We start from the raw sequence: 24,860 nt of genomic DNA, 5'->3' as shown, positions 1-24,860 counted from the left end.
TTTAGATTATTGCAAACCATGAATAATTTTGTTTCTGAATATAATTTCTCTGTGAAACTGTATGGTATTCATTAAATATTTATGCATGCTTGTTACTAGAGAGAATTATTTACGGTATGTATTACTGTGCTTAATGGACAATTTAAGGAATTTTTAAGGATATTTTTGATTAATTATGATTGTTTGCCATATGCACTGACTTTACAATAGAATTGAACCCCTTTGTATCTACTATTCCATAGGAGAACCCAAAGCAGTTTTTCCCTACTTTTCTAGTCAGTGATCATAACTACTCTTCTATGTGGCAATGATAGTAGTAAACGGTGCTATGCAGACACTGAAGAAGGACATGTAACCAAGACTTCTAAGGCCTTCTGACAGGGTAATATCTTTACGGAGCTATGCAATATATCAAGGATGTGTGAGAATTAGCCAGTTGAGTAGTAGGTGGTAGAACATGATTTCTGGAAGAAGATCACATGTACAAAATCCAAGAGGAAACAGAAAGTGGTACATCAGACAAAATTCAGTAAGGCTGTAAAAGTAAGTTGAACCAGGGAAATCAAGAGATATTAATGTACCTTAGGCAGTTTTATCTTTGTCTTCAAGGCAATGGAAAAGGATATGACTTGGTCGGATTTGCAGCTTTAGAAAAGTTCTCTTAGACATTTTGTAAGGAATGAATTGTAACTGCTGTGGCCGTTTTTAAGCTATAACAATAATCTAGGCAAGAAAATACGGAAGTACTGGGTGCCGAGAATTACATAGATTTAAGAACTTTTTAGGAGGTACTGACTGAATGTGCAAGATGAAGTTTTGGAAGCCATCAAGAATGGTTCCCAGTTTGGCTCTTGCAGGTTGTAGGGATAGTGGCATTATGTAGGCTTGTCCTGAGACTACACATTACTAAGACATCGTGTTGAAAATGAGAAGTTAACACATTGTTAACAATGATTGTTAACAGTGGATTATGAGGCAGCTTCATCAATATAAGGTGTAATGTTAAGAGTATACTCATATAAACTGTGATCAATTTCCCAAATGTTATTCATTTTGTCAAATCAGTGCTTAAAATAATTTTGCTCTCATTTGTCTAATTTTGAATATTAAGACAAAAGAATATACAAGTTATTTGTTTTAAAAATAAAAAAATCTTCATTAGGTTTTTATTGAAAAATAAAACAATCCATAAGCAATATGAGAAACCGTGTATTATAAGGAAACGTATGTTGTGGGCGGCTGGTTAGCTCAGTTGGTTAGAGCACGAGCAGGGTTGCTGGTTCGATTTCCACATGGGCCAGTGAGCTATGCCCTCCAAAAGTAGATTGAAGGACGACTTGACTTGGAGCTGATGGGTCCTGGAAAAAACACACTGTTACCCAATAAAATAAAAATCAAACAAACAAACAAAGAAACGTATGTTGAGATGTTTGGATATGAAATTTCTGAAGAAAAACTTTTTCATTTAGTCAAGACGCTTAACCTACTAATAACTTAGAAGTGCTTCAAAATTGTCTGAAAGTGCATTTAGTTTTTTTTACCAGATTCAGATAATATACTCATTTTTACAAAGTATAGTAACTTAAATTATGAAATGAGGGCATTTTTTTTTTTATACACCAGAAGTAACCTCTCCATACCTAATTGTATAGATTAAAATAAAAACTGTCATAGCATTGTCACATGATTTATTCAGTCACTGAGATAGTGATTAACAGTCAAGTTTAGGATCTTTGTGAAGAATTCTTTAATTCAGTCTAAACATTAGTTATTTGACCATTGGCAAAAAGAAAAAGAAAAAAAATATTCCTTCTTAGTAAAAGTATTGCCTTCATCGCGTTTGGTTAGAAAGCTGGTTGGGACAACACCGTCCACCAGAGAATCTCTTTTTTTGAAAACCTTTCCAGTTTTCAAGTGAAGAAGCCTCTGAAATTTAATCTCATATTTGCCTCTTCATAGAAACAATATAAACTGGCTAAATTATATCACAAAGGCATTAACTTTAGTGGAAAGGACCATAAAGAAGTGCAAATAGAGTACTCTTAACGAATCAAAATTATTCTAAATTTTTCTAAGATTAAGCAAATACTGGCAACATGAAGTGGGAAGTTTATCATGTCACTTCAACTCAATCAAGTCCTTCTTCCTACCCCTGTAATTATTAAACACGAGGGTTTGTGATGTAGATTAATGATTCTTATCTAACCAGTTCACCATGTAATTATACAGCATTTCGCTTTTGCCACTTTCATCCTACTCTAATTTTGACTTGTTAGTTAAACTAATGATCTGGTCCTAGTTCTAACCAGTTAACCTAGAGTCATGTAGATAATTTACTGGTAATACATTATTTTTAAAAAAAATTGAACTGAAAGATTCCCTATATCATTTCTTTAAAAAAGGATTTATATTTCATTTATTTTTGTCCAGTTTTTAAATTTATACTAGTTCAATGAAACCCTAAGCTCTATAAAAAGTCTAGATTTATTAAAAGTTGACCAAAATAAAGAAGAATGAAATTGTCAAAAAAAACACACAAAAAAAATCACCTTTAGATCTCTATGAAGAAGAAAACTAAAGAAATGTCTGAAGTTGACAGAAGGCCATACCTGACTCATATACAACAATGAAAGCTTTATGCTGGCTCCAAACATTTCATGACGTAGGTCACAGGCAGAGGCAGGTCCCTTTATAAAGTTGGTGAAAGCTGAAAATTTGTAGTTTTGTTTTCTGAAAACTTATTAACCATTAAAACTGTTTTCCAATGTTTGTTATTTTTCACTGCAAAATGATATAAGTTGGAGGCTAATGTTGCTCTTTCATAAATTGCTTTTCTCTACTAATATTTTATTCGCTTAATGTTTACTGGACTGGCAGGCATAGCGAATCAATAGCGTAGTATTGTACATAGGTTCAAAATAATGTTTAAGAAGTTCTTTATTATTAACTCTTAGTATTTAAGAATTTATATTTCAATCAATTACTATTTATTGAGGAAATACTATGTGTTAGAGATTATACCAATTTGTCTTATGCTAACAGCGAATAGAACAAACTCAGCCCCTGCCTTCATGGAACTTAGATAAATTACTTCATGGAACTTAGATAAATTCCTGCAAGTGTGACGAAATCTACTAAGGATGTTGTGGGACCATACAAAGGACTATCCAAAAAGGCGATCATCTAGTTTCAATTCAGATATGCTGTTTGAGTTTGAGTTCACTCGGAAACATCCTTAAAGCTCAACTTTGAAACCTAGTCTTTTTTTGTCAGTTTGCTCAAAGTGAGCTAGCCTTTTAATGTTCTCTTTTGGAAATCGACTTCAGAGCCATCTGATACAGAAAACTTTGCTTGCCAAAGAGATGTATCCACACAAGAAGGAAAAACAATGTAAGAAATCAAGTTATAGTTAGTGCTTGATAATGGAAAAGAAAAACTGAAGTTTCCCAGATTACTTTGGAAAAAATTAGTAAAATGTTGAAAAGCTGCATTTGTCTTAGAACTTCCACAGTGTTTCATTTTAATTGCTTGTGTGACTTATGGCTTTCTTGAAAATAGTTGTGTCCTGCTCTACTCATTACAAATTTTTTGAATACATGGTAGTAGTTGTGTCTTCTGGATAGTGCTTGACCCATAGAATGCACTCAATGTTTGTTGGATAAGTGAAGGGCTGAATTAATCCTTAGTATAAAGAACTGAGTTCATTTGGTATTGATATATATTTTTTTTAATTTAAAAAGAAATCAGATTGTTTTGCAGGTTTAAGACAATATTTAATATCCAACTTATTTTTTTAAATGCTGTGAATACCTCTGGAGTCTGTGCTTTGTATCTTTCATGGCCCACCCTGCTTCTGACATTGAAAGTATTAGATTTCCAAAGATGACCTTTTAGGTTACGCCAGTGTCAGTAGAAATTTGTCATTAAGTCTGACTTCCAGCTGTGCTGGCTTAAAGAGGAGCCTGACTTTTGGAAAAGTATACAGACATAGATCCGTACACACACACACACACACACACACACACACTTTTAAGTGTTTAGTGCGATGTTAATTATCAGTTTATTTGGTGATTGCTGATTAATAGGTTAGACCATTGACCTTTTTTGTGAGATGGTCATCAGTTATTCAGATTAGATTGTGAAAACTGGATAACAACTGATTACAGATTTGAAAAAGGGCTGTAGTAAGGGAAAATAATGTTTGCTTGTTTGGTCAGATTAGAAATTTACTACCTTAAGAGAGGTCACTTTAAGACACTTATTGAAGAATGGTGTGACCAACCTTATCTCAGCTTCTTTTTTGCTTATCATTATGCCTGTCAGTAAGACAAACTACAGAGACATAGGATAGCCCAGGTCATTGGTTGCTTGTTTTCCTTGGTGAAAGAAAGAGTATATTTTATGAAGTTTCAGATTTACTTAGAATACATTTACTGACTTAAGGTTTAGATTTTGGTTTTCCCCTCAGTATTTTCTATCTTTTGAAATAAAACAGAATGACTTATTGATTATAGATACTTATTAAATATTTGTGAAATGATTAATGAGTAAAATAGCAAAAAACAGCCATAGAAGATTGGCTACTCTATATTCATAACAGATGATAGTTCTATAACAGTTGGGTTATTTTGAATTTGGAAAGCCGTATATTTATCTTACTTTTTTATTATTTTATTTTTATGTTTCTAAGAAGCTATAAAAGTTAGCGTAACAGTTCTTTAAATTCATCTGATGAATCTCAATTTGACCTTTTGTAAGGACAGACACATTTTATTATAATACTTTAATGCTGATATCAAATATTTCTGACATTATGACTTATGAAATAGTTTATCTCATTTAATCATGTCAGAAATCATGGTTAACATACATTTCTTAGTTGAGGAACTTAAGAGATTCAGTAATATGTCCAAGGTAAATGGCAAAGTTAGAGACCCAGACCCAGTCCTTCTGATGTAACTTTCCATATACCTCATCTGGAGGTTCATAAGTAAATAAGTTTTGATTTTTTTTTTTTTTAAGCACACATTTGAAAATAAGAGATCAAGTCTTCATATTTATCATGTATAGCACTATTGGGTAATTTGTTTAGGGCTGCAGCAAAGTATAAGGTATGACCTCTTTCTATAGGGTGTTTGTAATCTAATTGGAGAAACAGGAGCTAAACATAAAAAGAGAATAAAGATACGAGATAGTACATGTGAAATGAGTGGTTCAGACTATCAGCCCATGGAGCAAGGAGAGATGCTGTGAATTGGAACTACTTGAGATGACTGAAATGACACATGGGCTTGCTGGAAGGAAGCATGTAGGTGCGCCAATAGAGGAATGGGGGACATTCAAGACAGGGAAAGTAAGGAATAAAAAGGAAGATGTAGGAACCCTGGAGCCCTTGGAAGAGTTTACAAACTATGGTAGAAGATTTGTGGGAGGTATGGTAAGACAGGCAGGTGAAGGTCACATGGCAGAGAGATTTGAACACAGGGCTAGGATCTTAGGACATTATTTTATAGGCCATGGGAACAACTGAAAGTTGTTTTGTTTGGACACGGCCTATTTCACACAGCACACATTTCTTCATGGTCAAGGGACCTGAAGATCAGAGCCTCTTTTATTCAATAATTTAATCTAAGATCTAAGTAGCTATTGCCATGAATAACATGCCTCAGAACTTGAATGTTTTGTTTTGGGCAGGGGCAGGAGATAGGTGTGTGTGTTGGGATGGGAGTGGGCCGAAGCATGGCAATCTCCATTAGATTTTTATGGTATTATATGAAAAGGGGGAAAAAAGATCCACAGATAAGAGAGAATAAAGAGGCCCTTATAAAACAAATTATAAACCTAAAAAAATGTTTTCTAAAATGCTGGGATTTAAGTATTGAATGGTCAGAGACTTAAGTTTACCAGGAAGTTTTACTCATGGGATTTATGTAGATTGCTGGCAGTTTAGCCAAGAGTGTCATTTCCTTGCGACATTGAGAGTACCCAGGAAGCCAACACTCTGCCCCTGTCATGTCTGAACTACTGCTGCCAAGCTCCTGCCGTTCTTCTGTCAGATGAGAAGAAGTGTGGCTTTCTGTGGAGCCACCTTTCACAATAACAAGGCTTGTGTAAAGATTTCCCATTTTCTAGATTCAGTGAACCTAATGAGACCTTGAAATTCATCCCACAGCTCTGCCAATAAGTATTTCAGTGGTATTAAGTTAATTGGCAATAGTTTTTTCTTTTTTTCTTTTTCTTTTCTTTTCTCAAAAATTCCTGGAAATGGTGAAAGACGCATTGTCATGACAGAGACTGATGGTAATATTAAAAACTGAGAATTCTAGAGGTGAAACCTCAGAAAAATATTCCCCAGTCAAGATCAAATTTATACTCTTGTGCCTGGATTTGAAAAATTGCAAATTTATATAGCGAATCTGTTTTTTTCTTTCTTTCTTTCCCTCTTTTCCTGCTCCCTATACTTACCCAGTCATTTCCTAAATCTTTTTCTCTCATGAACATTATTCCAACCAGGCCACACTCCTTCTCATTACTCTTTGAACATTTTCCATTCTTTTCCAACTCTATTCAAGCTCTTGCTCATATCTGAAATGAGTATGTGTAACCTAGTAAGCTTAATATGAATTGATTTTTTTTCTTTAAAAATGGGATGCAGGATTTGAAAGGGAAAGCTTTCACTTAAAAATATGTAAGGTTGTGAATAATGTAGACCTTTTGGAAGTCCCATATTTGACTTTCTGTAAATGTGGATCACATCCCTGCTGTTGTATATAAAACAGCTTTGCTTGTTTAGATACCTAGAATAATTGTTCAAGGGATCCAGTGTCGGAATAGAAATAAGTATCCAGCATTGAGACCAAATAGAGTGAAAAGACCAAACATTAGCACAAGCAGAGGATAAGGTAGGATGGGTTGAAATTTGAGGACTGCTTTAATGAGCAATTTAATACTTGAGTACCAGGGGTTACAGTAGCAGCTCTCTTTCCTGGTTTCTGTCATTGCAGGGTGGAGAGGAAAAGATAGGATGGAACATTTTCTCTTCTATTAAAGGCTATAGAAATGTTACCAAAACTTCATTTTAAATGAATATATAAATTAAGAGAATATATTGTAATACAATTTGCTATTACATGTATGTAATAAACTGAAGAGAAAACTGTTTCCTATGGTGCAAACACAAACCCAAAAAGATATATCCTGTTTCAACAGTAATTAGTTCATATGCTAGCCCTTTTTCCTCATGATTGTAGCTGCACTGTAATTGTCAAGAGAAAGGAATAAAAAGGTGCAGCGAACCGAACTGAAACACTTAGCTATACACAACTCTTGGTTCTTTGTGGTAAATAATGCCAGACATTAAGAAGTTTGAAATGTGGAGATAATAATAATAAATTATCAGGTTAAGTTTTCCCACACATGCAGAGAATTATCAACTAAATATTTATTATCAAGTAAGCACAAAATAATTCATGAACCTGTCCTATAGGATGATAGAAGAAATTCTGTCTGTCTTTTTAGGTGTCCCAGTGACTCCCTCATATAAAATATTCACTTTGGGCAAGTAGGAAGAATCCTGAGGCAGGAATGATGATTCTTCCTGGCATCAGGCAACCACAATTTTCCAAAGTTCACAACTGGACATAGGACCACTTAAAAATTTCGCACAGGGCATCATATCTAATAGTAAACAAACCTCAGTGAATTCTTATACCCTGTTCATAAAATGGCAGAGAATATCTCTAAAATATTATAGCCAATCTGTACATCTCAAATGCCTTTAATTTCACTCAGGAGAGCCCATGCTATATTCATCATGCTTGTTTTTGTGCCTTGTGTTCACCAAAAGATATACACATTTTTTGTCATTCAATATACTAATTAGTAAATCAATTGTTGATTGAGATATAAATCACAAAAGTTCCTCTAGTAGCTTTTTTAAAAGTATGGTATTTATTATTAGAATCCCAACAAGCTGCTCCTGGTCCGTGCATTCTTGAGTAGATGCTAGCAACATGGTTTATACGAGTGGCTCACACTGGCATGCACATTTAAACACATTGTATTTTAAAGTAAATAGTACAACCATATCACATATGAAACATCCTTTTGGGTACTAGCATGTAAGCCATCATTTGGAGTGAATGGCACAACTTTTTGGCAACTTAATTTTTTTAAATTTTACCATACGTTTTAATTTAAACTTAATGTTCTTTCCTCCTAGATGTCCAACATGTCACTAAATGTGATATTTCTCCTTTTTCAAGTCTATCTACAGTTGAAACATCATCTAACTCTAACACTTTTGCTAGTTTTGTTTATAGACAAGCTTGTATTTTGTTGATTACTTATATGATTGAGTAAACAAACCCTAGGTGAGAGTGGCCTGGTAAGAAATCAGGAAATTAGAATTATCTTCCTGAGTCACCTCCTAGTTTAATTAAAAAAAAATAGAGAAATCATTCAGCTTGAATGTGTTCAGAGAAACACCCTTTTTATTTACCCTTCTCTACTCCCAATTCATTTTTAGTGGATAATAAAATAAAACACATGAAATATGTGGAAAGTAAAATATACTTTGATGGGCATTCAACTAATATTTGATCAAGTAATAATTTACCCATTTTTAAATTGTCATATGATAAAATATAAAAACAAAGACTGTATTTTTGGGCAAGTTACTTAACTAAATTGGTTTCTTAAAGCCTTGGTTTCCTCATAAGTAAAATGAAGGCAGTAATAGTAAGTACTTCACAAGGTTAAGATTAATAAGATAATATATTTAAAATCCATAGCAAAGTGTCCAGCACATGTATTCTCAAAAATGGCATTGATTTAAAATAAATAAACAGGTTCAGAAGAGTGGTCAACAGTGTCCAGATGACCGCAGGTCCCTCGGAGAAGCATGAAGTGCAGAGTGAGAACTCAAAATACAGTGTTTTCTACTAGAATGTGATACATGTGTGCCTGAAAAACCACTCATTCTGCAGAATTGCGCAGTAAAAAATAATAGAGCTTATGGGGGAAAAATTAAGATTTGGGTAGACCACACAAAATCGATTCAGCTTTAGGTCGTTGTTGTTAGTTCTCTAGTTACAATCCTAATAAAAATAATAACTCCATTAACTCTCTAGCAACATCTGTGCCCAGCATCACAATCAGCTAGCCCTTTGCATCCCACTTCCTCTTAAATGGAGGCGATGGGAGGTATTGACTGCATCTGATTCTGGTATTTTCATCAAAATTAAATATCTGATTCAACATTCAGGAAGAAATGACTGCACAACTTGTTCAGCTGTAACTGCAGCTTTAGCAGAGAGCTTAACTTTTAAAAAGTGTAGAGTTTTGGCTCCACTAAATCACACCTATTTGTGCTAAAGGAATGGACTTATACAACATTTTTAGCCACTCATATCCATTTTTTTTAGACCTTCGTACATTGCTAAGGCTCTCTCTTTAATTGGGATGAAAGCTTGCCCCCCTGATCACTATTTAAACAGTTAATATGCTAGAAAAAAAAAATCATGCACCAGCAGGACATCATCCAAATTATATTGATTTTGTTCATTATTACGAATACCAAAAGAGCTTTTTTATTTGTATAGGAATACATATTATAGCAGAATATACTGTATATTAGATGAAAGAATTCTGGACTCCCCAAATCTCTTTGAAACTAAGTTGTTTATAAGAGAATAAAGGAGTATAAATCACGCATGTTTCTATTGTTGCTTCTGTTTCAAGTATATCAAACACTTTTAAGGTTAATTTAATGGTTTAGCCACCTTAAAGACATCTGTTAGTGTTTTCTTACGCTCATTCCTCATGGTTGCCCGAAAAGTCTGTGAAATTATCTCTGGATAACTAGCAGAAATTCCCAATTCTGCTAATAACTACTGTTCAGTATCAATTTGGTTTATATTATTCCTGTAGCAGTATTTTCCCCAAAACATACCTTTCAGAGGTGTCTCTAAGGCACTTCTGTCTATTAGGTTGGTGTAAAAGTAATTGCGGTTTAAAAGGTTAAAAATAATTGCAAAAACTGCAATTACTTTCTTACCAACCTAATATTTCTAGCACTGAGAGATCAAATTGTGCCAATAATGAATTTGGGAAGAGTGTTGCCCAAGATAGGTAAAGACCATTTTAGTCAAATTATTCCATGTGTACAACATATTTTGTATTTTATATTGGTTTAAAAGTATTACACACTGTCTAACTGGCTCACTTCTCCCACTCTACATACATTTTTAAAAATAGTTTTGCTATGTTTTATTGTGTTACATTACATCAGCAGCAAGTTGATACTTTATTCACAAATTGTATGTGTAATTTTGGGGGGTCACATTTTCATATCACTTTATTTTAGCTACTTTAAGAAGAGATGATCCCATTATTTCAAGTCCTGATGTCACTGATGTTGCACCCAGTAGAAAGAGGAGGCAGCATATGCAAAAACATCTTGGGACAGAACCTAAAATGGCTTCTCAGGAACCTCCGCTTCAAGAACAGGAAAAGTAAGTCATTTTATGCTTTGCCAAATATTGAGATGACGTTTTAAAAAATCTAATATATAATCTGAAAAATTACATTTTTTATTTCTGAATTTAAGGCTATTTTTAAAGAACAAAAATTACGATTTTGGAAATTGTAAAATGTTTAAATCCGTATGTTTTTCCTGGTATTCAGTTAATTCCTATTAATATTTAAAGCAGAAATGCTAAAAATATAAGCAAAAAGTTTTTTCTTGTGGCTTTTATAGATTAATTAGAAATGGCATGTAGGATATCAAAAATATTAGAATCCAGCTTGTGTTCAGGAAAATGTTTCAATCTAATTTACTGCTTTAAAGAGGCCAATATAGCATTCAAATTAACCCCTTTATTTGGTTATACTTGGAATTGTTTTTCATGTAAAATGTCTCTTTCTAGTCATATTTATTTCTATTATACTTTAGACTGATATACTTTGTTTTTACAGTTCTCTCTTTAGTTCAGACTACCCTCCCTTTAATCTGCATCCCAGTTTAGTTGTAAAGAGTTGAGAAATTGGGATAATAAGCATTTTATTGCTGCAAAACAATCAGCATTTAAGGAATATTATCAGTTGAATCAAAAACAACTGTGCAAATCATTTGTATATTTGGATATATATATATATATGTGTGTGTGTGCCTGAGAATTTATTTCTTTTTCTTGAAGCTTTTCATTAATTTGGCAAATAGTTCTTCAACAGTAGCCATGTGACAGATGATCTTACAGAGGAGTGGTTTTCAAAGTGTGGCATGAGGACCCCTGGGGGTTCCCCAGGCTCTTTGTGGTGATCCACAAGGTTATCCCTTCTTCAGTTCCATACCTGTGTGAGGCCAGGTTTCCTTCATATATTTCCATTAAAATAGCATGCCACACACGACTGAAGGCAGGAGCTAATGAGAATCCAGCTGTTTCCATTGAAACCCATCTAACAGATTTGCAAAAGTGTAAAACATTGCCCTCACAAGATTTTTTTCTTTGGGAAATATAATGATTTTTCATAAAGAATATCTTATTCATGTTATCGTATACTAGGTTTATTTTTAAATTAATTGATGAAGAATTTTAAATTTTCTCAGTTTTAATTTTGAATATGACACATATAGTCCACATAAACAAAATGAGGCCTTCAAAAACTTTTAAAAGTTTAAAGGGGTCCTGAGAGCAAAACGTTTTAGATTTCGGTTACAGACAGAGAGGGTGCCAGACAGGCACGCACAAAACATGCTCTCAGGAAACTGGCAGCCTGACAGGAGGGAGTTTTCAGAGTTTCTTGCATCAAAATAAGAATTGCGGAGTTAATAGTGGCATTGTTTTGTTTGACTATTTATCATTGGGTTTTTGATTCTCTCTACAATGGCCTGATCTACTAGTACTTGAAAATGCTGTCTGCATACTAGGGTGGGTCCCTTATGTCTTCAGACAATACTTGTATATGTGAAAAGCCAGTGTGCACTGAACTCTTACTGCCTTTGTGTTTATCATGTGCATTTACAAATTTGCTCATAACCCCCTGGTTTCATAGGTATTATTATATGATCTCTTTAATAATGAAACAAAAACATTTCCAATTTGCAAATATTAGAGTAAGCACACTCTTCCTATAGGTTAATATGGGAAAACTAAAAGTACAAACAGTTTGAAATATTCAGAAAACTCTATTCAGTCAAATTGTAAGGAAATGCATAATGAGTGTCAGTTATGTGCCAGGCATATTATTGGATGCTTAGGATTCAGGAGAATAGAAAATAGACATAGCCCCCGTCCTCGTGGAACTTTTGGTCTACTTATTTTGTCTGACAAAGATTTTGGTGTCTGGGGGAAGAATGAAATATATAGGTTATATGTTGGAGAGCTGCATCTTAGGTCTTTCTCCTCTATGTGTGAACTAAATATAATGTTTTGGGTTACTAACATTTCTGAATACATATATTGCTTAAACAGGTTTCTGATATGCATGGCACAGAGATAGAAGTTTAGATCTGAATCAAAGACTAAATATTATATATAGGCTTTTAAATAAGGGCAATGTGTTTGTTTCTACCAACATATATGCAATTAATATTGTGTTCCTTTTCTTTTCCATGTTTAGATGACTATGCCAATATTTATTTTGTATACTTTTACTACTTTCAAAGTTGATATAAAGCTTATTAGCTTTTTGAACTGCCTGCTAATTATGTCATTGTGAGCGTTTAGGCTCAAATACTGATAATTAACCCTTATTTTGTTCTTAAATTCAAACTACTACCTACTTCATATCTTCCTAAACACAGTTTTACTCTGGTAACTTCTCATCAACATGTTCGACAGTTAGGCTAATATACTCTAGCTGTAGTCTCCCAAATAAAGGTAGATGTGGGGTAGTTTGCTACACAGGGGTGAAAAGATATTGGTCCCTAACTCTAAACTTCAAGGTTCCCTAAATCTTTTAAGAAATTACATGGCCTCCAGTCTCTTCAGATATTCCCACTGGGCATCTTCTATTTTTCTTCTTTGGCTTCTCTTGGCTTCTCCAGCCTGCATTTCAAGTACAAATAAAGTGGGGAAAGGGATGCCTTTACTACGGTTTATTTATTTATTTTTTTAATGTCTACCAGATTTTGTGCAAGTTATTTCATCTTCCTGGGATGTAGTTCTCTTATCTGTATTATGAAAAGATTGAACTAGATGATCTGTAAAATCCCTCCCAATATCTATAATTCTATTATACTTGTACAATTCACCACTTTCAAAGCACAAACATGATTTAGCAATAAATTACTTATACATTTACTATTAGCAATTAAAATTCATGAAAAATATAAAATTAAAAAATGTAAAATGTCCATGGATGAGGAATCTATTCATCTTTTAAATTTATAAGTATTTCACAATGTAAAATTTTTAATACATTTCTAGATGTCATGGATTATTTTGCACTTTTATAAAAACTAAATACTAATATATGCTAATCTCTCTATATACTAATCTATAAAAAATTATGGTAATTTTAAACTTTATTTAATCACTTATAATGATACTGTCATTGCTACAGTGTCAAGGTATAGTAGAAGAGTTAGATACAAAGATAAATAAGATTTATGCTAAATGCTTTATATGTGATCTCTCATTTAAACCTCACACAAACTCTACAAAGTAAGTATTAATGTCCCCTTCTTACAGATGAAAAGCAACCAGGGCTCAGAAGACAGTTATATTTCCAAAGTAGCACTATCAATGTTTCATTTTAAAGCCAATATTTGCTACACAGCCTCAGGGAGCTTATAATCTATTTGAGAGACAGAGATGCACAAATAATTTTGTGATTGCAAGAACACAGTGGAGGAAGTACACCAGCTTAAGGTTCTAAATTGGAATCTTTGGAATTATTTTCCAAATTTTTAAAAAGTCTGTCAAAAGTGGGAGTTGTTTTAGGGCATTTTATTTGAATCTGAGACCCACTTTTGATCTGTATTAGAGAGAAATGCTTGAAACCAATTGACGGAATCTCCAATTCCATCTCCCCAGCATGTCAATATCAGAAGGTCATAATATGTTGCTTGTATATCATATTTAATTTGTGTTCATGGTTAAAAAGTGTAATAAACCTGTTCCTTCTGAGTTAATGAGATGGCATTATGAAGTAGTAATTGTAATTTAACTTCATTTGATAAAAATTACATTATTTTTCAGCCGAGAGAATTAAATCAATTTGTAAACAATCTGAAAATTTCTGGGAAAACTATATATATCAATACAAAAGAAAACTTTGTAGTAAAGTTGTTTGTACCAGTAAAACTACTAAACAGGGAGAATACAATACAGTTCACCAGAAAACGTGCCTGAAAACTACTATGGTAATGTTTACCATATTCTATGAGATACTCGATATTAAAGTATATTGTGTATGTTATATTAAAGATGGAGAAGTGAAATCAAGCCCTACATAAGTGTATTTGTTTTTGATAATAAGTATGCCTAATATTTCAGGAATTACGATTAAACAAAATAATGAAACCACATAATGACAATTCAAGTTTGTCCAATTTCTGCTTCTGATCCTTTCTTAGCTCCTTTCTATGTTTTTGCATGGTAGAAAGACAATAGGTTTTCCCTCAGGTACATGTAAAGAACCAGGCACAGCCAAGATGAAGTCTCAGTGTCTGGGCTCTCAAACACCATTTAATGAGTGGATAGCAACATGATTAGTGAACAACTAGATAGCCCATTCATACAGGAGAATTTACCACATTAATTTGTCCATAAATGTAAAAGCTATAATAAAGACCATTTGGCAATCTGGCTTACAAAGTAAAATTCCATCCTTACATGAAAACAATTATTCTTTAGCCATATAAGAAAATCAAGAAAATATTAACAAAAAAGAAAGCTAAAAAGTGCATTTGTAATGGTCACAGTTTTTGTAATTAAATGGTGCAGTGTATTTTGGAAGGTCTGAAGAAATGTGTTATTCCTAATGTCTTTAAAATGTTTTATAACCAAGACAAATGTAATTTTCTAAGTCCCTAAGTTTACTCTAAAAAATAACATTACCATCTTAGGTGGGAACTATCTACTATGGAAATATTGACCCAACTCTGTTAAATAATGTCAAAAACTGTATTGTACAAAGGCACACACAGTCTATGTAACTTACCCAAGATCACACAGCTAGTGAGTGATTTTAAATATTCAGTTGGTTAATTAATGACATATTCTTCAGTGTTTATAAAAGAGAATAAGAGACTGTCTTTACATGGGTGAGTTATTTCAACTCATTAAATTTAACCATTAAACCAGTTTAATTATTATTATTATTGTGTTATTGTTATCTTACCAAATTAAACTGTTACCTTAGCATTAACCAATCACTCCTGCTTAAGATAGGTGTTTGACTACGTGGTGTTTCCTTTCGGTTTACTATACTAAAGAAAGTATTGCCTGCTTATAAACCTGCACTATGTCATAAAAGTAAATAAAATATTTGGATGGATATCTTCTTAAGTGTATGCTCTAAGGACATTCAACAGAAGTAACCCTTAAATGACCATTCTCAAGAATTTTCAAAATTCTGAATACTCAAAGAATTTTGTATGTGAATAAACCTATTCTACCCTATTCATTTTTCTTGTGTTCTTAGCCATGTTTAACTAGAAAAGCTTAACTGAGGATGACTGTTACACAATTTTTTATACTTCCCTTAGTGGTGAAGAAAAGATTGCCCAGCAAGTTTTGGGTTTACAGTTAGTTCACATTACGATGACATACTAACTATTATAGTCCAGTACATTTATCTGGGAAGCTTGACTTCATTACTGGTTTTCAATTCTAAGCATATGCTGGATTTCAAATATTTTTGTCCCTCAAAATCGTTATTTCCTCTATATCCTCTGCAATGGCTTCTCACTCTAGTTTGCATTCATTGTATGACTACCACGTGACTTTACATTGACTAAGGAAATGCACAGTACATACTGCTGTTTGTTGACAACAAAAAAATTCTGACTATGGTTTTCCTTCATGTATCATTCATTTAACAGATGCTTACATGCTGAGCACTGGGACATCGTGCTGAGTCAACTGGAAGCAGTCCCAGATCTCATAACCTTTAATCTGTATGAGAGAAGACAATCATTATTTATAACATTGCATAGATATGTAACTGCAAGCTTTTGAAGGATTTCAGCATTTAGGAGAACATAGTGAGGGGGATATGACTTAAGGAATTATCATTTGAGCTCTAATCTGAAGGATAAAGAGGAGTATAGTACTGGATTAGAGAGCAGAGGGTTTAAGCAGAGGAAGCAGCCTGTGAGCATATGCCCAGGTTAAATGTGTGAGTGTAATGGGAGCAGAGGGAGCAGGGAACAGAGGAAGTGCAGGGAGGCTCAGGGCTGCTCAGAGGCCAGAGCGAGCTGATTGTGAGTCCCTTTTAAAAATTCAGCCTTCCCTCGCGTACGATAGCATTTCTGTTTTTCACATCACAGAGGACTTTTCTTCTGTGTTCTCTACCTTTTGATGCTGTTTTTAAACTCTTCTTAAGATTTATAAAAATACCAGATTGACTAGAAAACTCTGATATTTTGGTCATGGTTACATCTTAGATATCATCATTTAAAATTATCTAAAGCTATTTACTTAGTTTTTTTTCTTCTTTTTAACTCTCCTTTCAGTGTGCTTAATGTTGTACCATTTTGGATTCCCAATAATAAAACTTTCATTCTTTTGAAACACAGGAAACTAGAAAATTGAAAACATACTGAAACTTACGTCGAGTGCTCACAGGGGTAATAGCTTAAGTTGGCATGTGTTAGCCGTTCTGAGGTGCAGGATTGAACTGCAATTCGCCATTTTTTGGTAAATTAAATGCTTTTCCCAGGAATATTTTTAGATCTTTGATGATTTCCCTCTTCTAATAAGACTCTGAAATCCTTGAATCTGGCATATATTGATAAATATTCATAACAAAATTTAGTGTGACTAATTCACACAATATGATTATGCGTGGGGAGTGCTCATCCTGGTCTGTCAACTCGCATCAACACTAAAAGTTATTATTCAACATAACCATATGCTGCACATTCCTTGGGATTTACTATCTTGCATTACTTGAAGTTGTGATTTGTAGAATTGTTTGGTATGACTTTTTAATTCCATATGTTAAACAAAATGAACCAGCTGACAAAGACTACAGAAATTGTGAAATTACTTTCATATTTATATAGTAAAATCTTGAGTATAAATAAGAACATTGTAAAATCACTCTCTCTAAATATACAAGGGCACAATATGTATCTAAATGAAATAGCAATACATTTGGGCTTTATTAGGCACCCAGCTTAAAGTTTTAATGAGGTTATGCTTTATCATTCAACATAATACTCAAGGAAGAATTTTTCATTTAATATTTTTAAAATTTAAGAGCTCTTAATTCTTACAACATCCTAAAAAGAAAATACAATAAACATCTATTAATAGCATTCTTTTGGTATGACATGAAGTCAATTGTGGCTGGGTAGACTAGTTGTATTATTTTAACCAATTGATTAATTAATCCATTCATTATTTAGTTAATCCATTCATTATTTACTTATTTGGTTAAGTTGGGCAATGTCTCAGTCTTATTGAAATTAGCAAACAGTTAATAAAATTGACCCACTCACAATGTTCAAATCAAATGATTTAATTAATACTTTACTGCTTTTTACATCTTCAACTCTTTCAGCCCATTTCAACCCACTTGGAAATTCTGGCTTACCTTCTTCTAGCTGTTGGTTTCTCATTTCTGTAGGTTGTCTTTCTTGAGAGCAAACTAGTTTTAAGAAACATCAAAATTAGCATCTGAACAAGGGACCCATAAAAGAAAACTTTGTCTCAGAATCAGAGCTCCATACCTCAGGAGAGGTGGCCACAAAGAAAGCCAAGCCCAAGTTACAACCACGTAAGGATTATGCTGGAGACCAAGACAGGGAGTCAAACAGGGATGTATCATCCAGGCCAAGTTACCAGAACTGGGGTATAAAGTTCTTCAAACAGATCACAAACAACTCTACCTTAATTCTGAGCTCCTCCTTAAATGATCCTTAACTAGAAAAAGCATTAGTTCTGTGATCCGGAGAAGAACTAAATATATAGGTAGGAACAAAATGCCTCCGGCTGATTTTGAAGAGGTGGAGGGAAGAAAGTCAAGATGTTTATTGAAGTTACATGATAATGAGTCCAGAATTTATTCTTCATGATACAATGCACAGACTTCATTCTGTAGAACTATATAAAGGAGATCATAACAGGTACCCTACAAAGGGTTTCATATTAAAAAAATTATAGAAATTGTTGTATACCATGACTTCCAAACTTCAGTGTGCTCTAACCCCCAAAACTTGGGAGATTTATATATTAAAACCTCTGAGAAACACCATAGTAAATAATTTACTTGACTTTGTTTAATCACTTTGCAAATGTACTGAAGCATAGCACCCTCGTGCAATCTACCTACCCCCTCCCGAAAAAGGCTTAGTAACATTCCAGAAGTAATATTCTTCAGGGCCCTAGTTTGGGATATGAGGATATGAACTCCCAAATTTCTTGAACATCAATGATTTTTTAAAAAATATAACACCTCTCAACTATAATTATAGACTATTAGGCATTAAATAGATCTCAAGAAAAAATTTGGTGTGTATATAAGACATAACCCCCTCTTCCCAATTCTACCTCTTAGGAAACTTCCTGCTTGACCAACAGATGGCCCTGCTGGGAGCAGCAGGGACATTTTCTAAGGAATTCTAGTGATTGGAACACATAGGTATACTCCTAAAAGGACCAATTCAGCATCATCTCAACTGCAGGATAAAACATTAAAATAATTTGGGCCAAAATACAAATACCTACATGTGTAGTCTTTAGATACTTTTATATAATCTATTTCTGCAGGCCAGCAAATAAAAATATATAGCTTCACATATGTCATGCAAGGCCCACACACATGATTTCATCTTCTATGTGATGGTTGTCTTCTGAAACAGAGTTCTAACACATTGTTCCAAACAGCCTTAAAAACATTATTCAATTATAGCTTTTCACAGATGTTACTCTTTGAACTGTAGTGAAGAAGTTGTAACTGTGTGTTCTGAATCTTTAAGTGGTCTCATTAAGTAATTGCAGCATGCACACACACACACTCCTTAGATTAAGTTTATGGCTTAATTAGCCAGGTTTACACAATCTTATAGTCCACATGGCTACAAAGAGCAGGAAAAGATGCAGCATATTTTAGGACAGTATTTCCTCACCTCCTTGGAGTGGGGTTATGTATTATGTAGTTTCCACTGATACAGTTTTTAATAAGGTTTGGTCTTCCTGGACGCAGTAAAAGCTCAATTCTTTCCTTTTTATACTAGAAGCTTACTGCATCATCCTGGAAGAAATTGTACAATAAATACACTTTTGTTTAGAGAAATAATTACACACATCAGGCTCTCCTGCCTACTGAACCGAAGTTACATCTATCAAAACTTTTCAGGGTCCTGGACAGCCCACTTCCCCACAGTAACTCAGTTGCAGTCAAATAGAATTTTCAATAAAATATTTGTTACTACTAAGATTTTTCTTATGATGGAGTTTGGAAGAAAGTCATTTGTTTGCCTTGTACTATGCTTCTTTCTGTGTTTCTATTATCAACTTATAGAGAATAGAAAACAAATAAAACCTCACAGTAGGAAGGGAAAGAGCCTGGTGTTAATTAATTAATTAATTAGCTTTATTTTTATAGAGTAATTTTAGGTTCACAGCAAAATTGGGAAGACAGTACAAAGAGCTCCTTTATACCCCCAGTCCCCACACGTGTACAACCTCCCCACTATCAATGTCCCCCTCCAGATGCTACATTTGTTACAATTGATAAACTTACATTGATATGTCATTATTACCCACAGTGCATAGTTTACATTAGGGTTCATTCTTGGTATTGTACATTCTATGAGGACATATATATAACAACAAGTATACACCATTGTAGTATTGTACAGATAGTTTCAGTACCTAAATATAATCTGTGCTTCACCAATTCATCGCTCCCTCCCATTAACTCCTGGCAACCACTAAACTTTGAACTATGTCTGTAGTTTTGCCTTTCCCAGAATGTCATATAGTTGGAATCATGTAGTATGTAGACTTTTCAGATTGACTTCTTTCACTTAATACTATACATTTAAGTTTCCTTCATGTCTTTTCATGGCTTGATAGATCATTTCTTTCTAGCATTGAATAATATTCCATTGTCTGGATGTACCACAGTTGATCCACTTACCTACTGAAGGAATCCATTTATTTTTTAATAAAATTAGGTTTATTTTATTTGTTTCCTAATTATAAAAGCAGCACATGCTTATCTTAAAAAAAAAATCAGAAAACACAATGAAACAAAATGATAAGCATATGGGAAACTCATAATCTCACCTACCTGGGACAACAACATTTAACACCATATTACTCTGTGTTGGTAGATCTCTTCTTTTGTGCTTTATTTGCAAAACAAAGCTCATATATGATGTAGCTTGCTATTTTAAAATTTAAATGTACATTATAAATATGCTACTTTAATAGATACATTGCTTCAACATTTTATATTTATAGTATTCCATTGTATAAATGTACCATAATTTCTTTAACCACTTCCTGTACATTTAGGCCTTATCCACGTTTGTATTATTACAAAAAAATGTTGTATATATGTACATAAATTTGCACATGACTATTATTTCCTTAGACTGAAGTCCCAAAGGTGGAATTACTAGATTGGAGGGCATATGTACTTGTTAGTACTTTGTTATGTTCTGCCAGAATTCTTTCAGAAGAATATAACAGTTTTCCCTCCTACAAGCAGTATTTGGCTTTTGTTCTATTGCTTTCCTATTCATTTTGATCATTGCCAGAACCTTATAGTCATGGAATCAATGAATAATATCTCATTGTTTAATTTTTGTATTTAACCATTAGAGAAGTCTTTTTTTCTGATATTTATTGATTATTGGAATCCCATCTTTTGTTTATCATCTATCCATAACCTCAGCTGATTTTCTTTGGAGGTCTTTGTCTCCTATTGTTTTAGGAGAACTCCTTATATCCGAAAATATTAATCTTTGTTTTACCTAGCTTATCATTTGCCTTTTAATTTTTGTTAATGACATTTTGTATTTACATAATATATTGATTAGTTAAATCAATCCATCAATAATAATGATGATATTTAACATTCATTGAATATTTACTATGACTCATATGTCCTCAATACTGTGCTAAGCCCTGTGTATGCATTATTTCATTTGGCTATTCCCATTTTATATATCAGGAAGCTCAGACCTAGAGATATTAGATAACTGGCCCAAAGACAAGTGCCACATCTTTGAATTTGAATCTAGGACATCTTATTCCAGAGTCCATACTTTTTACGTTTACCTTATTGTACTGCTTTAAAAATAACAATAATAACTAATATTTATTTGACTAATAAGTGTTAGGTGCTGTGTTAAGTACTTAAATCGATTTAATTCTCACCACTACTCTTTGAAGTAGGGCTCTATTTATATCCATATTTATTAATAGCTGAATAAAGATGAGTTTCAGTCAGGTTTGACTGCTTGTTCAAAATTTATACAGTAACACAGTAGAGATTGAACTGTAAGCTCTGTTAGTGCCGGGATTGGGTTAGTAATACCCCCTGCCTACATTCTAACATGAATATGAGGTTCAGATGACATCATGTGAATGAAAGCACTGTCTAAGTAGGACACTCTAAGAACATGAAGTGCTGTTATTTTTAAAGCACTATTTTCCCTGGGTTTTCAGCTAAACCTTGGGAATCTATGCCTGAGAAGAAAACTGTGTTTATGGAATTTTCAATCCTCATTCTTATGGAAATGAGGATTGTCCATACCCTTCTATGTGTTAACTCAGCAAATTGTCTTTCCTCCATGAGTAATCAATAAGATAATTTTGGAGGAAAATAATATAACTGGAAAACCAGGTTTTAAAAACTATTGATTAATTTGATATATATATATATATGTATGTATTCTATCATATTTTAAATTATTAATTATTGAAAATTTAATTTCCAATTTACTTGTTACTTATTTTTTACTTATTATTAATCATTTGCACCTGCAAATTTACATTATGGTAGTTGGCCATTCTCTTTTTTCAAAAACAACCTGTTTTCATGATTATATCTGATTCTTAAAAATTTCTAACAATTTATTGCTTTCTTTCTAGTTTAAACCTCATCGTATTTGTATGGGGTGTGTGCGTGTGTGTGTGTGTGTGTGTGTTTAATTTACATGGAGAATATAATTCATGAGATTCAAATATCTAATTCCTGAAGATTTTTGGTAACTGAACTTTAAACTTCTTTTGTATTAAATTAGGGACATAAAATGTATGTGCAATTGCTATAATATATATTTACTTTGGTCATCATGAGCAAACCTCATTTTTTACACAACTTTAATTTTATCATAATGTTTATCTTAGTTGCAAAAGTAAATACAGTGGTGGTTTTAAAACGAGATAGGTTTTTATTAGCTTCGCTCTGTGTTTACCTAACTGTTCAGGCTGTGGCTCTCACTTTCCTTTCTGCATGTTTTGATTAATGGCGCCCTGGACTTGTTCCAGAATATACTGATTATGGTCAGTGTACTTCAAAGATGATTTATTAATTGTGTTTGCGACTCAAATAATTACGTAATGATTGATCATATGCATTATTATAGGTTTGCCAATAAAATCAACAGTTAGATTTTAAGATAAAATTTTCCTGAGTGGATTTTTTTCAGCTATACACAAAAGACAAAATATTAACTTTTTTAAAAAGTATATTCAATATATACAGCTTAATGACCTTTTAAAGCATGATTATTAAATGTATTAGTCTTCTAAGTACATGTATTTTAAGTTTTATTTTAACATAATTTCAAAATAATATGTTTTAAATGAGATTACATAGATGTTTAAATAAAGTATTTCCATGTTTATAACTTTCCCTGGGAACAACCCTTACTGTAATTTCCTCAGATTTTACATGTATTTAGGTTTCAAATTACTGACGGACTTGAATTTCTGGTTTGAAAAATTTTTAATAAAAAGCTGTTAGAATTTTTCTGTGTTCTAGGTAAAGGGGATTTACCACATATTTCATATATATATGTTATGCTCCTATCATTTGAAAGACTTAGCATAAAATGTCTCTAAATTTGGCTTGATAATAGTTATTGTTTCAAACATTTTAAGTACTCTACCAATTAGAATAATGTGTAAATATTCATTATACCTGCTCAGAGGGGTTATTAATCAAAGGAAATGACTCCGTGATCATAATTTATAGTTCTGTATTGAAAGAAAAATAGTTGCATTTATTTTTTAATTATTTGATATGCTATATTCAAAATTTACCATCTTAACAGTGAAATTCTAGAACTTAAATCATCTACTATGATATACAACTAAATGTTAAATAGATATTTGGTTTCAATTAAAATATCAAGAAATGAAATAAAATATTTTATCATAATAGAACTGAAGGCTATTTCATGTTCTAAGCCTATATGAAAGTATATACTAGTTATATCAAAATAAGAAGATATAAACCCCACGAGTAACTGAGCTGTTGGCAAATAGAATAAGGCAATAAAATATAAGAAATAAAAATGAACAAAAAACCTAAATAAAAAATAAAAAATATATAATTATCCATAAGTATTTTTCCAGGATTTTTTTGTTTGTGCTTGGTAAATCATTACTAAAGTATAAAAAATACAGACATGATTTGTTTAAACATCAGTATTCAAAAGTATTTTCAGTAAAATTTTAGGACATATACTTTGTTTAATTGAAAATCTTTTACAATAATTTTGTTTCTAAATAATTCCCAAACATTATAATTTTTCTAGATCAAATTTATGCATGTTAGTTTTTAAAATGTTATTTTTGTAACAAATGAATATAAATTATCAGTGAATGAATGAAGCAATGTTATCATTACCAGCATTATCGAGTGCTTTCTGCTGCATACACCACTTCTAGCAACACAGAATAAAGACGTTAGCACAGGCTATGTTTTCCAAAACTTTGCATATGAAATAAAACAATGAAGAAAGATTAATGTATAACACACATTTATCTTTTATTTATTGGCCAAATTACATTTCCTGACAAACTATATTACGTATACAGCTGAAATATGCTAAATTCCATATTCAAGAACTATGAAATTTTAGAGGAGGGAGTTGATGTTCCATTTGGAGGACTGTGGAATAAGAAGGTGTGATAAGATCAGAGAAGACTGGCTAGATGGAGTTTAATTTTGTAGAGGAATGGAGGTTTCCAGAGACATAAACCAAAGAAAGGTAATGAAGAGACTAATAATTGAACCCAGTCTCCTGAGTCCCCTTATTTCTTTCAGCCATAGAACCCCCTTCTGCCACCTTGTGCATCACCAAGTTTTAATAGGGAAAGTGGCAGCCAGCATAGAGACTACATTTCCCAGCCTCACTGGCAGTGAGGCGTAGCCATGTGACAAAGTCCTTGCCAATGTGGTGTGAATGGAAATTATATGTACATTTTGGGGATCCTGCCCACAAAATGATTGGGCATACATTGCTTTGTTTCTCTTCCTTCTATCTAGCATTTAAGGAAAACATCCCAGGAGATGGCAGAGGAACAAGAGAGGAAGAACCATTGTCCCTGGACAATCCCATGGAGCAGGGCAGCATATCCACCATAGACTATCCAGCTAACTCTAGACTATTGTGTGAGAGAGAAATCACTGTCTAGATTAATTGTTCATGGTGCTTT

At 33.0% G+C, this 24,860-nt stretch overlaps 1 protein-coding gene across 2 annotated transcripts in view; it reads left to right on the top strand.

Moving 5' to 3' along the window:
• Nucleotides 1–24,860, top strand: part of XRCC4 (X-ray repair cross complementing 4) — a 342,504-nt gene that overhangs the window by 146,344 nt on the left and 171,300 nt on the right. For both annotated transcript variants that reach the window (XM_074328763.1, XM_019746359.2), the window contains exon 7: nt 10,367–10,514. In XM_074328763.1, the coding sequence (XP_074184864.1) occupies nt 10,367–10,514 (148 nt within the window). The remainder of the gene's footprint in view (nt 1–10,366; nt 10,515–24,860) is intronic.

This window comes from Rhinolophus sinicus, linkage group LG03 (assembly GCF_036562045.2).
Source record: "Rhinolophus sinicus isolate RSC01 linkage group LG03, ASM3656204v1, whole genome shotgun sequence".
Classification (NCBI taxonomy): domain Eukaryota; kingdom Metazoa; phylum Chordata; class Mammalia; order Chiroptera; family Rhinolophidae; genus Rhinolophus; species Rhinolophus sinicus.
Note: the sequence above shows the minus strand (reverse complement) of the source record. Positions and strands in the feature narration are given on the sequence as shown.